This window comes from Lissotriton vulgaris, chromosome 1_1 (assembly GCF_964263255.1).
Source record: "Lissotriton vulgaris chromosome 1_1, aLisVul1.2, whole genome shotgun sequence".
NCBI lineage: Eukaryota > Metazoa > Chordata > Amphibia > Caudata > Salamandridae > Lissotriton > Lissotriton vulgaris.
The window spans coordinates 149,563,009-149,580,247 of NC_141685.1; the positions used below are offsets into that span (position 1 = coordinate 149,563,009).

General features: G+C 44.7%; 2 protein-coding genes across 2 annotated transcripts in view; one reads left to right on the top strand and one right to left on the bottom strand.

Moving 5' to 3' along the window:
- Positions 1–17,239, bottom strand: part of LOC147737882 (uncharacterized) — a 540,045-nt gene that overhangs the window by 251,036 nt on the left and 271,770 nt on the right. The window lies entirely within an intron of this gene.
- The window catches only part of LOC147737883 (uncharacterized), a 74,196-nt gene continuing 57,645 nt past the window's right edge, over positions 689–17,239 (top strand). The window contains exons 1-4 of the mRNA XM_086948192.1: positions 689–762; positions 1,420–1,473; positions 1,979–4,259; positions 15,399–15,405. Coding sequence (XP_086804318.1) covers positions 3,041–4,259; positions 15,399–15,405 — 1,226 coding nt within the window. The 5' untranslated portion in view covers positions 689–762; positions 1,420–1,473; positions 1,979–3,040. The remainder of the gene's footprint in view (positions 763–1,419; positions 1,474–1,978; positions 4,260–15,398; positions 15,406–17,239) is intronic.

The following is a 17,239-nucleotide window of genomic DNA, read 5'->3' on the forward strand; positions in this document are numbered from 1 at the left end:
CCTATATTTCAGAGAGGCAGAGGCTGTGTATTAGGACATTGTAATGTTGAGAGCAGCGGGTCTATATCAGGTTGTATAGGCTGCTGCTGCTCCGTTGTCTTCAATGGAGGTCTAAACATTTCAATGTTCCAAGCTTTGTCTCGTGAAGGGTTTATTTATACTGACCCTCCGCATCATCCCTTCAGATAAGTTATTGATAAAAAGCGCCAACACATGGATGCCTTGTTGCTTCCATTGCTTAGCATTCAAACTCTGCATCAGCTTGAACTTAAATTGCTGTTGCTCCGAGAGCATGGTTTGTATAAATCTGAGTCTGCTTAGACTGATTTATGAACGGTGGGTAGAATTATGTACAAGGACATTAACATACCTTTGCAAACCAGATTGTTTTGATTTGCAAGTTTCATGGTCTGTAAATGGAAAGATGGGGGTTATGAAGACGTGGACTAGGTTGTTAGGGTTTGTTCTCTGAGACTGTGGGTGCACTCTATATTCACAAGGACCTTTTCCAGCAAAGGATCATGGTTCTTGAACCAAAAAAAAATATGTATTCATAACCAGAGTTGCTTCACAATGGCCTCCAGAGAACAAGAGATTCTTTTGTTTTGTAAGTTCAGGACGGTTATTTGTAAAATGTGATGAAGTTTGATAGTCATCTGACGTAAAACCATTTCTTTACTTCCTTTCTAGGTATGCTGGGATGACCAGGCAGTGCAGCGTGGCTGCCACCCTTGGAGGAACAAAAAATAAAATAATTGTCTGGTAAGTATTCCTATAACTCTAAGTTTCCTTTTCCCCTGTTTCTTCTTTCTCTATTCCCTTTCTTGATCTGTTTTTCTGTCTCTTCGACTACAATATTTGACTCCCTCTGTGCACTATTCTTGTTGTTATCAAACTTCTGATAATCACCTGATGGAGCCACATTCCACTCTTGGAACATGTTGGGGGGTGTAGTGCAAGTCCAGTTCCTTTTTAGGTCCTTTTTGCCCAGCAGCTCCTTAACTATTGGCACATTTGTCTCCTCTTCCAGACCACATGATACTATCCTCCCTCTGTCCGTTCTTTCAGCATCTTTCATCTCTGGATCTGACTTCCATCTCATTGCGTCCTCCTAAACTATCCTTTTGTGTCTTATCTACTACAAGCAAAAGACACAGTACATGTGCGTGGACACACATGCAAACAGGGCTTGCTTTAGGTTGGTGCGGCCGGTGGAGCTGCGCCTGGTGCTGACCTTGGGGGCATTGGGTTTAGAAGTAACTTATGGGTTCACATGCATCTGCTTCAGAGTTTCCTATGCTGGACCCCTGTAGTGAGAGTGGAAGATAGCCTTTTTTCTCTTTCCTCTGTTTTGTGTTTTTCTTTTCTTGACCCTTTTTGGTTTCCTTTACTGTTGTGCTGTTTTTTTCTCTTGTTCAGGTGTTGCAGTGCCCGGGTCCTGTCAGAGGAGTGTGATGAGTTCTGGGCCACAAAGTAAGTCCTTATCATCTGCACAATTTGAAAGGGTGAATTCCACTGAGCCAACTGGACACAGCGTCAGTCTACAGTGGCATTTAAAGCACTGAGTGCAACAAGGCCAATTCTTTCGTTCAACAAAATGTCCCTTCCTAGATCACTGGAAAAGGGAATAGATTAACAGTCTAGGTGGGCATTGGAGTAAATAACATCTGATAATTCATTAAAAGAATTACAAATATCTTGTGATGCCAGTCTTTGCCACAAAAATTGTAAATTGATAGTGTTGGCTGAGAATCGGTGTCACAATATATGTGCAACTTGTACGTTTGCTCTCACATCCATGAGCTCCAGTGATCCGAAGCTCCCGATCCACACAGTGTCCAGAGCTGTTTCACCACTAGCAGAAATGCTACTCAACTGATTTCCTATCTTGATTTTGTCAATACTTTCTTTGTGCAAAGTATACAGTCATAAATGTTTTCTTTGTGTTCAATTACAATATCTGACTCCATTTCTACAGGTGACTGAAGCATGAACAGAAAAAAGAAGGTTTAAATGTTGTGAAACACAGCAAAAAGGATTATTTCAAGGAAAGTTAAAACATTCTCAAGCTCTTGAGAAGAACACATTCTACGTGCCAGAAATAGTGAGGATGTTGGAGCAGAAGAATCTGGTGAATGTGAAAGTAGTCAAATCCCTGAAGTAAAATGGCCATAAATGTTTACCAAATGTCCGTAACTGAGATTAAGGAGAACATTGGCCACAATTGATCCCCACGCAGTGCACTTGAGAAAAGTCAGTGATTTAAATTCTGTTTGATGGTTCATGAGAAATGCTTTGGAGACCCAAACCCTCTCCAACAGATCAGCATCCGTAGACGTGTTGTGATGTGACAGAACGGTCAAAAAGACTAATATCCTCGGTTTACAAGTGCAAGCTTTTGTCTCTGTCTCCTGGAGACAAGAGGAAGAAAAAGATCATTTAAAAGAAAGTCATTCTAAATACTCTTTCTCAGATGTCGTTACAGCAAAGATGCTGGATTATCATTTCCAATATAGGAAGATTTTCCACCACCAACTCTGTCTCTTGGGTTTATCCGAGTGGTTTCAAAGGGTCCTGTAACTTCCAAAGTGGATCATGTACATGTCTTAGCCACTGAGCAAAAAAGCATATACTGGCACAGCAAGTATAAAAGGGGCCGGTGTTACGCTATTAATAATTCATAAACCACCCTGGCATGCCCTAATCAGCTGTTATTACTTGTATGAACAAACATACCTAACAGGCAAGCACAAAAGCCCAAAGACCTTATCAGTTTTTTTTAAAACTCCTAAATCAAAGGTGATAAACTAGAATCACTAAATAAGACTAATTAAACTTGAGCAAATTCACCCGGGCATAACTTGGAGAAAATGAATCCCTGAGAGGCCTCTTAATCAATACAAGGGGCTCCTCAGTGAAAGTTAATAAGACAAGTTAGATAGGTGCCTTCAAAGGTAGGAGGAAAATGATCTCAGGTAAAAACTATAATTAGTTAAATACAAATGTGAAGAAGAACTTCTGCAGTGTAGTTTAGAACTTAATGCTGAGTGTAACACAAACAAAAACAGACTCTGGAATCAGATTTAGTCTGAAGATGGCATGTATTCAGGAACAGACCGAATTTGGAGAAACAAACAACTTGAATAAGAGCAATGAATGTGAGAACAGCTTTAGTCATCAATCCCACCTCACTAAACATGAGAAAACTAGTGCTGGACGAAAATCCTATCAGTGTCCCGAATGCCAGAAAGGCTTCAGTCACAAATCCAACCTTACGATACATGAAAGAATCCACACCGGGCGTAAACAGTATCAGCGCTCCGTGTGCCAAAAAAGCTTCAGTTTTAGTGCCAGTCTGATTCAACATCAGGAAACTCACACTGGCCAAAAACCTTATCAGTGCTCTGAATGCTTGAAAAGCTTTACTCGTAAATCCAGCCTTACTGAACATGAAAGAACCCACACTGGGTATAAACTGTATCAGTGTTCTGAATGCCAAATAAGTTTCTATCACAAATCCAATTTAACTAAACATCAGAGTATCCATACTGGCATCAAACCGTATCAATGTTCTGAATGCCACAAAAGCTTCAGACTGAAAAAGACTCGCACTAGACATGAGAGAACTCACACGGGGGACAAACCTTATCAGTGCTCTGAATGCTGGAAAAGCTTCAGTCAGGAATCCATCCTTACTGTACATGAAAGAACACACACTGGGCATAAACCGTATCAGTGCTCTGAATGCCCAAAAAGTTTCTCTCAGAAATCCACTTTTACTATACATCAGAGAATCCATACTGGGCTCAAACCATATCAGTGCTCTGAATGCTTTAAAAGCTTCAGTAGCAAATTCAATCTCACTTTACATGAGAGAACCCACACTGGGCATAAACCGTATCAGTGCTCTGAATGCCAAAAAAGTTTCTGTCACAAATCCGCTTTAACTTTACATCAGAGAATCCATACTGGCCTCAAACCGTATCAGTGCTCTGAATGCTGTAAAAGCTTCAGTAGCAAATCCGCTCTCACTTTTCATGAAAGAACTCACACCGGACAAAAACCTTATCAGTGCTCTGAATGCTGTAAAAGCTTCAGTTGCAAATCCACTCTCACTTTACATGAAAGAACTCACACTGGACAAAAACCTTATCAGTGCTCTGAATGCTGGAAATGGTTCAGTCAGAAATCCAGCCTTACTGCACATGAAAGTACCCACAATGGGCATAACCTGTATCAGTGCTCTGAATGCCAGAAAAGCTTCCGACTGAAAAGGAATCTCACTAGACATGAAAGAACTCATACTGGGGAAAGACCTTATTAGATCTCTGAATACTGGAAAAGTTTCAGTTGGAATCTGGTCTCACTCAATTTGGGAGAACTTACCTGTAAAAACCTTGTCTTTGGTCTAAATGCCTGGGAAGCGTCTGCTGGAGATTCAGTTTCATTCAACAAGAGAGAACCCACAATGAGAAAGAAAATGATCCGTGCTCTCAATGTGACAAAAACTTCAGTTGTAAATGTAACCTTTCTACATAAGAGAGACAATGTGGTAGAATAAAAGGTGCTCACTGTAAATACTGAGGAGGAGCTTTCAGCATCAAAAAACATTTACATGAAGCAGCTACAAAGACTCCACTCTATTGATTGTTCTACAAACTGTCTACTGAGAAAAGCACACAGCGAGGAATGGAAATGCTTGAATTAAAATCATTCCTAAGCCACTATTTTGGGCATCATTCCATTCAGTGTGTTTTCCTCCCTGAGTGTTTATATGCAGAGCTCTGACCCACAAAGGCCATTCGATCCTGAACTTTGAGGCCACGCTGCTAGGATCAGGAATGCTTGCAACATCAAACTGTTTGCAGCCATAATGACCCTCACCAGGGGTCTGCAGCAGGAGTCCCTTTGTCTTAGGTCTCTATGGAACCAACATCTGTTCTGTGCCACGGAGGGCTGATCATTGAGAAAAACTAACAGTGATGGAAGGACTGGTCGTTAATCTCGGCAACATCTCACCACATTATTCTCTAGTCTCCGTGCCACTAAAGACAAGGCCAACCATATGCAAACCATTCTTGCCCCACCCTAAATTGTTCTAATGACTTCTGTTCCAATAGGACACAGCCTCATATTACAAAGATCCACTTTAGCGGCCTTTTTCAATGTTCTTTTTGCTACAAATGGAACCTGCTTCTCATCTGCTGAGGACAGTTTCACAAGCTTTACAATCACATCAGATACATCCAAAAAAGTCTCACAGATAATCAGGCCTATTCAAAAACTACTATAGGACGACTAAAGTACAACAAAATGCGATTCACAAACTATGTGCAGTCGTTCTGTCTCGCCTGTCTTTTTCTTTGTGGAGTTGTCTGCCTCGACTGCAGAGTTTCCGCACAAGTTAGTATAGTTTTAGTAGTAAATGTGGGAGTGATAGAGGGAAGTAGCTGTAAAATGTGAAATACTTATGAATAAAGGGGAGGGTTAAGGCAGGAGTAAAGAAGAGTGTAGGGAGGGGTTTAGGGAAGGACAGGCACTCACTGGGGAGTAGGCCCATTTCTATTTACGAACCACACTTATAAAGTCACTACAGCCATAATGTACCTAAAGAGTCGTAAATGTACTCCTGCTCAGAGCCAGAGTAAGTCCAATATCACACATAGCCATCCACTGGAACTGCAACTACTTAAAAAGAAAAAATTAAAAATTCAATGGCAAAAAATATCTCAAAAGTAAACTTTTGATTATTTTAATAAAAATGTGTTATTTAATTTAAACACTGATATAACAATCATTTTTAGTAAGGTATAATTAGACTTGTTACAATTATGTCTCTACCTCACAATGAATAATTATAAATACATAATAAAAATGTTACTTATTTTTAATTTAGACTTTAGAAAAAATACAATTTTATATATATTCAACTTGGGTTGAATGAATGTAAAAAATGTAGGGAACATTTTACAAGTTTATCAAACTTGAAAAAATAAAATATTTGTATGTTAAATATGAATGTAAATTTACTTTATAACAAATACAAATGATGCAACACTATTTACTTGAAATGTAATTCATTTTAAACATCTTTTTTCAAAGGTTTGTATGAATAATCCCACCTACAGTAAAATCATTCTTTTTTTTATGTACTCATAGTTACAAAATTTCCTTTCACAACTCTGTTCAGAGGTGGAACTGCCTTACAAAAAGTTATGGATAGAATTAATTGAAATTATGTATTTAATAGTTAAAAAAATATGAATTAAAAGGTCAACATATTTTATCATGCAAAAATTATTTTTAAAATATAGGTAATTTTGTAACATTCTTTTGAATGTATATGCAGTTTTAGAAGGCATTACCAGTGGTCGGTTATGCTGCACTTTCTAATGCTCCATTTATGATTCAGTAAGTTACATTTGTACATTTTGCTCCACATCTATTTAAGGGTGTGCAGACGTGCAAGTCCACACTTTTGAGTAACGTTATCGTAATAGTGAATAGATACAAGTAGCAAAGTTACTCTACGAGCATCCTTGCATGTACAGATTACTCACAGGTGTAAGGTACCTTTGTGAATAGCCTTCGAGGTGTCCAACTCCACCTGGGTGTGTCATTTTTGTGGTAACTCTAAAGTGGACACGGGCACTTGGGCTGTTATTAGAGTGAATTGGATGATCCTGCGCGAACACCAGAGCACTCGTCCGATGTGTCTGTTTAGCTGGGGAGCGGCAACAATTATCTTGAAATAATTTTCCTGGATTTGATACATCATTGGGCCTCCTGAGGGCCTTGTGTAGCAGTGATTTATCATTACCGTAGTAGGATTAGGTAATTTCTCTGTGTTGTTAGCCATGTTATCATGATTTGCTTTTGTTTTTCCCTTCTCCTCTTCCTTTTACCTGATTTTGTTGGTTTTACCACAACATTAGCACAGAAATGTACTTTGCTGTTAATTGGTTCTGAGGTCTTATCCTTTGTGTACATTTTTATACGATGAACAGTTTTTACCCTCGCTGTACGGCTACAATGTAAGCACTTAGAGCCCAAACCCTGAGATTCCTGCACCTTGATCTGCCTTTATTGGTATTCTACCTTTCCACTTGGATAAGTGAGATATGGGTTTGAATCGCTGAACAACCTTTGAACCTGCTGCGATACACCTTGACGGTTACAAGTTTCATGTTTGAACCGCCAGCGTGAACTCCAGTACGCTGCTTGTCTCACACCGCGCTCCAAGCTTTGTATCATCAACCTTGAACCATCTCCATAACTTGGAAGCTCCGAAGACTTTGCAGCTGTTGTTACTGCCTGAAGTTTCATTGATTTTGATTGCTGTGAATTCAGGTTCAACTGGGAATGTTGCCCTTCAAGCCACTTCTGTGCAGCTCGTCACCTTGTGAGACAGATTCAGCCAAAAGCCTTGCATCAAATTCAAGTGTTGATCATCACCAGGGACTAAACTTACCTTTGACCCCTCAAGCATAGCTAGTGAAGTCAGCTACAATTTTGTATGTGACTTCCTGATCGACTCAGTGGATCAGCTTTTTTTAAAAATTCATTTACTTTTTTGTTTGGTTTTGACAGTTGCTAACTAATAATCCTTAAATCACAGCACTCCTTTAGATTTTGCTTCTGAATAATTGTTAAATATTCTTTTTTATCTAAACTTGGTTTGAATCTTAAAGTTCCTTGTCTATTTTTAATAAACTGTATTGAAATTTGTGACTTCCACTGTTTTGCTTTTCCTTTGAGCGCGCCTTAGGCCATACTGCTCAAGCCACGTTACCAAAAGCGAGCTAAGAACACTTTAGTAGAAGACATATTTACCTTTGCTGACCAAAGTTTGGGAAAAGCAAAGCAGGCTCACTCCAGGAAGCATACTACCTAGCTGGAAAGGTTACTCTCTTAGGTGGCATCTGCACCACCTGTAGATGCAAAAAGCAAATATTATGAGGGAAGCTGTTGGTATCTGTGCCCCAAGAATTTGAGACTGCCACCCTCTCTCAATCAGTTGAAAGAGCTAAAGATGCACCCGTCAGACATTCATGTCTCAGCAACTAAGACTGCTCGTTCCCGTCACACCCACACTGTTACCTGAATCACACTCCTTGTGCAATGTATAAACTATTACATAAACAAGTTGTGTTGTGCTTTGTGAACAGGCTTTCACCCCTTTTGTATGTAAATGAGTTTCTGTGATCAGACACCCCAGGCTCCCATTTCTTCTAGTGCGGATGATAATGTGAGAACTGTAACAAGATCACAAACAAGGGCTGTATTGAGAAATAATAGGCTTCCAAGTCACACAGTAGTTTGTAGTTCTTTATTAGTCTTTTAAATGTCCTTTCCTCTATCCCGTTGCAAGGTAGTGTATAGTTTGCAAAGCACAACTCTCTTGTGGCCCGCTCCCCAGATTAAGTCCATAAGAACAGAAACAGAGTCCAATTTCCTGAAGAAGCGCCAGGGCAGGTAAACTAGAGGGGTCGAGAAGCAGTATAAATGTATTAATAGCATTTTTGCAGCTTCCACTCTACCCATGGGTTGATAGTGGCAACGAACCCCAAAACGACAGGGAGCTGCAAACATTGAACATCACCTAAGTTGCCCTCTATAACATCTTCTTCGGTGTAGTAAGTTCACCGCTAAATACCTGAAGAGGTCATGGTGCCACCCCAGTGCTAATTAGGGCAGCACTTCCTGTTCTAAGTTGTGAGTTTGCGCTTGGGATATAAGCTGGATTTGTTCCAATTTAGCCTCAGTCCGGAAGTCCTACCAAAGTAATCTAGAACCTTCATCACCTTCATCACCTGCGATGGATACGCATACACATTCCTGAAGTACACAAATGCATCATCAGCATACAGTGATAAGGCCTCTCAATTTGGCTCACTCTGTATACTGATTGCTGGGCCCTGCGAACAAAACAGGCCAGCAAACAGGTCCACGGCTAGGGCAAAAGTAATTGACAGCGGGTATCTTTGCTGCATGCTTAAAAAAAAACACGGGCCAGCGGGTTGGTGATGAGGAGATTTATCCAATGCAGTATTTCTGCTCCTTGTTTCATGCACATCAGCACTTTCGCTAAGTAAAACTACCCCAGGGTGTCGAAGGCCTTCTCTATATCTAGTGAGAAGGCTCTGTATGGAGGCAATTCATAAAGATTCTCTTCCATCAGCCGCAAGAGGCGTCATAGGTTTAGATACATTTTCCTCCCAGGTACAAAATTGATCTGGTCTTGGTGCCAATGTAAAGAGGCAGGGGAGCAACCTGTTTGCAAAGACCTTCCTGCGAATCTTGTGGTCGGTGTACCGTGGCCAGTAGGACCGTATCTCCAGGGGTCCCTGTTGGGCTTAGGCAGGACCAATCTCATAGCCTCCCATAGGGATCCCGGCAATGTGCCCTCCTGCCGGGCCTGTTGGTACATTTGGAAAAGCTTTGGAGTGAGGGTTGCTCTGTAGGTGAAGTAAAAGTCTACAGAGAACCTGTCCATCCCAGGAGTTTTGTTGCACATGATATAGTCAATCATGAAGCCAATTTCCTCAGTGGTCAGGGTTTCATCTGTTGCATGTCCCCGAAGGGGCTTAAGTCTGGGAATCGACAGTCTATTCAAATACTCATCTAATCGAGGAGCTTGCACTCCCTCCTCGGCCTGGTAGACAGATGTGTGATACTACAGAAAAGCCTGGTTTATATCTGCTTGCACATTCAATATCTCTCCCACCGGGGATCTACTGCCGTTTCTTGGGGTCTTTGGGGTCAACAACCATAGGAGCCTTGCTACTATTTGATAGTATAGTGTTCCTAGTCTGACCATTGCCTCTCTTTACTCCTTTCGGAGAGGGGTGATTATGTTCTCGTTTCATGCAGCTACCCCACATATATTTCCGCTGTTCATATTGTTTGTTCATGGGAGAGGTTCTTGGCTGACAAGGCATGTTTTACACCATGCTACATCTTGATGCACAGGCCTTATGTGACACCCTTAAAGTTATCCCACTCTATCACTGTCGTAGAAGCAGTCCCTTTGTTCTCCTTAAAGAGGCTATATTTGTACTTACAGTATCACAGAAGACTCTGTCCTGCAGGGCCGGAGCATACAGCCTCCTAGTAGGTACTGGTGCATGTCTTCTGCTCCACTGAATCATCGTTTTGAGGTGGTTGTGGTCTGAAAGTGTGTGGCCTAGACATTCAGGTCGCAAGACCAAGGAAGCCACAGAGGGATTGCATAGGAACAAGCCGATTCTGATGTGCAGCTAGTGTACTGTGAGAACTACAAGTACTCTGGGGGTCTCTAGTTGGCAATGGTATTCACCTTTGTCCAAATAGGGACCCTTACTTCTAAGTCAGGATAAGGGGGTTACACTCCTTAATAACCTCTGCTCATCCCCTTGGTAGCTTGGCACGAGCAGACAGGCTTATCTCAGAGGCAGTGTGTTAAGTATTTGTGAATATACACAGTAATACAGTGAAAACACTACAGATGGACACAACACAGGTTGTAAACACAAGACCACAAATGACAAAAATCCACAATACTACACTTAAGATGACTTAAAAGATGATGCAAGTTGCTTAGTTCAAGTTGTTGGTAAATGCAACAAAGTTCTCAACAAAGTACCTGGATGCGATACACAAAGTAAACAAAAGGCTCGTAAAAGGGGAGTTGCGTTGGTTCCGTGATCCGGGGGAACGGTTGTGTCCTGCCTCAATGCTTGCGCAGAGTAGGGGACTCGTCGTGAGCCTTACCAGAGCAAAGGTGATGAGTAGATACTCAGCTTGCGGGCCCGTTGCGGTGCGCAAGATGGCGCCTTGATGCGATGATCCGGTTGCGATGCGAGAAGATGGCGCCCTTGATGCGGCGATGGGATGATGATGCGATGACGCCCTGGCAGCCTTGCGAAGACTCTGTACTATGGAGCCACGACAGGCCCTGCGACACTCTTCTCCGGTGATGCAATGACGACTCTCTCGATGGTGTCACATTTCTCTGGTGATGCGACAGCAGGCAGCTTCGATGAACACACGCTTCCAGGGAGATACGACAAAGTTTTGCTTCTCCCGCGTTGCGATAATTTCAGCTGCGGCGGCGACACGGTTCATCTTGATGCATCGCGCTTCCAGCTTCCAGTGACTGGAGTCAGAATTCCCAGCAAGGAAATTCAGGAGGGAGCTGGAGGTGAAGCCTTTTGTTCCTGAGACTTCAGCAGGAGGCAAGCACAGTTCAAGCCCTTGGAGAATATTCTGTAGATGAAAGTCCTTACAAAGTTCCTTCTCCTTTCCCTCTGCAATGAAGCAACCACTACAGGCCAACCCAGCAAACAGCACACTGGCAGAGGGGCAATCCAACTCCTGCAGCTTCCTTGGTTCTTCTCCTAGGCAGAAAGATTTCTTGTTCCAGAAAAGATCTAATTTCTTGGGATCAGGGTCCCAATATTTATACCCCAGAATCCTTTGTTCTCTGAAGGCAGAGAGGCCTCTGCCTAGTCCAAACCAGTTCCTGAGCAATTTGTTTACATAACTCTCTTCTTCCTTTCACTGTGCAGGGCAGAGACATCAGATGCCCCACAGGAGGTGGAGCCAGCACAGGGGAGGGAAGATACAGCTCTGGAGCACTCTGTTGACATGATTCTTCCTCTCCTTTCACAGTGCAGGCCAGAGACATCAGACAAGCCACAAGAGGTGGAGCCAGCATTGTAGAGGGAAGGCCCAGCCCTATTCAGGTCCCAGGTGCAACTCCTCCCACCCATCTAGATGCAGATCTCTATATTCACCACCGGGCTGCCCCTGCCTGTCTCCTGGAATTCCCCAGCCTACCACTCATAAACCCAGACAAGGAATACACAACACAGCAGAGGAAGGCTCAAATGGTTAGGCAAGCAAATACCTACTTTCTAAAAGTGGTATTTTCAAACACAGAATATTAAAATAAGCGTTACTTCTTCGAACCTGCAAGTGTTTCTTCGGCGGAGTCCGAATCGGAGAAAACAGAGCTTACCTGGAGGTTTCTTGTGCTGGACGCGGGCTGCAGGTGACGGTGTTTGAGCCACTGATTCCTTCGGCCGCGGAGTGAGTGCGGACTCGGCGCGGTCTCTGGGCGTTGCTCCAGGCTAGTGTGCGGCGCACCTGGAGGCCGTCTCCCAGTTGTGCTGCAGGACTCGGGTCTTCTGCCTCGGTGCCGCCGAGGGGCTACCGCGGACAAGAGGAGGGAGCAGAAGTGGCTCAAAACTCCAGAGTTGCACAGGTGAGGTGAGGGGAAAGACTGCATAAGTGACAATTCAGTTGTGTATAAATTACATGAATCTGCCCCTGCCTCCGGGACTAAACTAAACTAAAGGGCAGTCAGATTGATAAAAAAATATATATGCACTTTTTGCCGGTATTAAAGAAAAGGAATGTGTCCATGGGCGAGTAGAGCGGAGCGGAGTGCGGCATGGTGCGGCGGTTGCTAAACGCGTTACAGCTCACCTGAGGTCGTCTGGAGTAGGATGGTTTGTGTGTGGAGCCGGAGGAGAGGAGAGCTTGCAATTAGGCTTGGAAAGCTGTAGTTAAACACACGGTGAGCACTGGAGCATAATAGCACAATAGCGAGTGCATTTATTTCTATTTGTGTGGAAGAAGACGTGTAAGAGCATTGGCTATAAAGTGCTATAAAGTGCTCTGACGGAAACCACTTGAGACATTGTTGGTAACTTCGACGCTGCTGCTGCTGACTGGCTACGAGTTTGCAGACAACAGATCAACAAAGAGATTAACAACCGCCCTCACAGATTTGGGGCTCAGCAGGCGGGCAAACGGCCCCTGGAAGCAGCGGCAGAGGCAGAGCAGTGGGCTAACCACAGCGTGTGGGACTTGGTGTCCCGAAAGTCAGCAGCGCGCATAGCCTAACGGGGGGGGGGTCCTGTACATCACTAATATGGCTGCCCGGGGGACATGGAGTAACACAATGGCCAACAGAGGGTTGATTACTGGTACTCTAGACAATTTCATCATCAGAGCAAATTCAGTGATCGGCCAGGGTATTATCCTCATGGAGCGTAGAGTGTCCCAGGACCTTGCTATGGCCAAACGCCCATCTATGGGCCACCTTGCAAATGCTCGGACACCCGTGCACGATAACCATGCCAGCACCACCTGCGTTCCAGTCCTGGTACCCGCCACATCTCTTCAACTACAAGCTCCCCAACTCCAGAGGCAACAGTGTTCCCAGAGGCTGAATCCCCGCCTACCTCGCCAGAGAAATCATCATATTACCCACCTAGGGGTACTAAAAGAGGCCAAAACATAGGAGGAAGCGGGCTGCCACCAAAGTGCTTGTCACAGGAATACTAGAACAGTGAAGGGCCGGTCTGGTAGTGCTACATCTTCACAAATCAAGGGAGGTCCTACTTTGAACGACTCAATTGGCCCGGCACTGACACATCCTTGTCACCTCCAGATACGCAAGGACCCTTGACTCTGGAGCAGGACCAGTGCACGGGGGAGGTCAAGGGGGAGGAAGGTCTCATTCTAGAGAGACTGGGGTCCCTACTAAAGTTAGCGCTTGAACCACTAGATGAGAGACTTGCTTGCATGGAATCTCAGCTCTCCCAGTTACAACAGGCTATGGTGGGGAATGGGGCAAAAAGAAAGAAAAAAATGCAGCCGGTAGATACAGTCCAAACCAGTTCTGTGTCCAATCTTGTTCCTTCTTCCACTGCCGGGCCTCCTAACACTGCTGCCAACTCGACAGCCGTGGTTGCAGGAGTCGGTGCTGGGATTGGACCGGCAGCCAAATCAAGTGCGCCCACCTCAGACCCCGCTGCGAAAGCACCAGAAAGGAGTCAGTCTCTATGTAATCCAACATCTAAAGTTGTAGCAAGAATTGATTTGCCGCCTGAAACCAGCCCGTATGTGGTGGTATCGACAGGTATTCCTGAAATTAGCAACCATGGCCAAGAATCACATACGTCTCTAAAAAAATAAAGTGACCCAATGGCTCAATTACAATAGGCCCCTACCACACAATGTCAAAAGTGAAGTATTGATGGTACGCAGGATAGCTTGGGTGGGACGCAGCAGAAAAACCATCTCAGGCGACTGTGTTCTGGTTAACTTTAGGGACCCGCGCACAATAAAACACATTTGGAATTGGGCTCACGACAATGCAGACTCAAGGATTAAACCCTATCCTCTGTCCCTCTTCTACCCCAGACCCGCAATGCAAGACTGCACACCGGATTGGTCACTGGTGATGCAAAGGCAGGGCCAAAGGTCGATCAGGGGCGGCCACGGAGACCTAATAACCCATAATTACCCAGCGACCCACAATAGGTTTAGTTCCCTCGAAATGGTAGACTGACTTCTTGCGGATAGGGAGCTGAGGGTGGGTAATTTTCAGACTATGGATCTTAAAAAGTCTACTGAAAGTGCAGAGGGGATAGATGGTGGTCCAGGTAGAGTGTTCCCAATTATCCAGACCCGGGCACCGAATATGGTAGAAGGGCCTGTGATACGAGAAAGTGTGGTGCCAGAGCTCCAAGCTCCACCTGACTGTGGGGCACAAACTGTAGGCGCTGCAGTTATAAAAGTAGCCACGACACTGACATCAATTAATATATTATCCTGGAACGTGGCGGGTATTACAAACAAGCTACATTGTACAGAGTGGGGCTCCCTGGTAGACCAGATGGATTTATGTCTGTTCCAGGAAACTTGGGCCAGGGAGGAACACTCTAGAGTGGGATTTGCCACCTTTTATGTACCTGCAAGGTGGGGAGGGAAAGGAAGACCATCTGGGGGCTGGCTATATGAGTTGCTCCTCACCTGGGTTATGTGGTGGAAAGCATGCCCACTGATTCAGATGATGTGCAGTGTCTAGTGCTAAAATGGCCCAACGGGTATGGACTGGCGGTTGTGAATGTTTACTCGAGGCCAGTACGGCAGGGCCTTGAGTCCACCACAATCGATGATCTATCCCAATTCCTGAGCACATTGTCAGGGGATTTTAGGCTTTTGGTTGCACGGGATGTGAACTGTCAATTTGAGCCATTTATGGAAGTAGCAAAGGTGCCCTTTTGGGAGAGGAATACTACTGGGCGATTCCCCAATGCCAGTCCCCTCGCCCTAAGGTGTGGTCCCCTTTGGCTACTCAGATTACAGCCCTGGTATTAAACAACTCCCTTAGGGCTTGTAATGGACGCTCAGCGTCCGATAGCCCGTCAGTGGGTACCTACAACAAAAAGGGGCAAGAGTCCCGAATCGACTACATCATGGTGGAAACCCAGATGTGGTCGAAGGTCATTGATTTCAGGGTAGTCGAGAGAGCTGACAGTGAACACAACGCGTTAGGCCTGGAGTTGATATATCCAGGGCAACAAGAAGTAGACTCAGCTAACGCAGGAGAAGATGATGAGGGTACTGGTTTGACTCTATCCAATAACAGGCGCAGGGTAAAGTGGGGTAGAAGAGTAGGTTCGGAAGAGAACTTAGCTAAAGTCTATAATATAGTTCTACCACGACTCCTGGGGGTCGAAACCCTAATCTCCCAAGATTCTCACAGGGACATCAATGAAGAACTTAGCTTAATTCATTCAGAATTGGCCAACAACCTGGCTGACGTTTTCTACCCTTAGGTACTGACAAGAAGCCCCAGACAACCTGCTTCTTCCTGGTATAACTCAGCATGCAGGAAGGCAAAGTGCAATCTTGTTACAGCAATCAAGGCAGGACAAAGTAAAATGGTGATCCGAGATTGTAGATTGAAGTACAAAGAGGTAATGGGGTATGCAAAAAAAGAATGGGATATGGAAAGGTGGTTGGACCTAAAGTTAGCCCTGGACACAAAAGATGCGCGCAGATTTTAGTCACTTGTTAATCATGGCTCGGGTGATCCAAAATCTGCGATAGAACCGAATATTGCAGCATCAGCATGGGAGGCCCACTTTAAAGGTCTATATGGGGGGGAAGCTGTGTTGTCTAGTTTGCCCGACCTACAAGTCTCAGAAGATCAGCAGGAGCCCCCGGAGTTCACCTTGGGGGAGGTGATAAGTGCAATATGCAAACTATCAGCAGGAAAGGCCCCGGGGCTTGATACATTAAAGGGGGATCTCTTTAGACATCAACCTGAAATCTTGGGCCCCTATCTCCTTGTGGTATTTAACGCCATCTCAAGATGTATGGAAGTTCCTAGTACTTGGCTGGGGGCAGAGATAGTCCCGATATTTAAGAAGGGGTCACCTCTGCTCCCAGTCAACTACAGGCCAATTAGCTTGATAGATGTACAACAAAAAATATTTGCGAGACTGGTCCTGGACCAATTGTTGACGTGGATGGAGGAACACGATGTATTGAGCCCCTTCCAGGCAGGATTCAGAAGGAATACGTCCACTATGGACCAAATTTTCGGACTGATCCTACTGTACTGGAAGACGGTAAAGGTAGAGGGTGGCAGCCACTACATGGTCTTCGTGGACCTTCGGTCCGCGTTTGACCTAGTTCCTAGGGGGAAATTGTGGGCTGTCCTTCATAATCTGGGTTTTCCACATCAGATTCTAGCACTGCTCATGAGATTACATGAGGGGAACTTTGCCCAGGTCCGTTGAGGCAAGAACGGGATGCTGTCACCAAGGTTCCCCGTTGACAGGGGGGTGAGACAGGGCTGTGTCTTGGCACCGACCCTATTCTGCCTTTATGTCAACAGGGTAATCTCACATCTGGACAGCGTCCCCGACAATGACGCACCGAGGCTGGCTGGTAGGAGGCTGCCGGCGATCATGTTCGCGGACGACACCCTCCTACTATCCAAATCGCCCATGGGAATTCAGAGGATACTGAATGGTTTTGGGGACTTTTGTCACAGTAGAGGCCTTGAGATCAACGCCGACAAGACAAAATTCATGATTTTTAACCCGCCAGTGTCGACGCACGCTAATACATCACTGGGCGATGCATGCCTGGAAAGGGTCTCGACTTTCCAGTACCTGGGTGTTACACTTCATGAAAATCTGTCATGGGGACTGCAAAAGGCGAAATCCCATATGAAACTGTCACAGTTGTCGGGTGCCATCTCAAAGGTTTCCAACTCTTCAAGCTTTAGGCCAATGAGTCCTGCCCTGGAGATTTATAAGGCGCAAGCAAGGGCAGCTGCTCTATATGGAGGTGAGCTGTGGGGCCACTGTGCTGCCCCGGAAATCACAAAAGTTGAGTCCAAATTTGTAAGGCGATTATTATCGCTTCCCCAGAGTACCCCATTAAC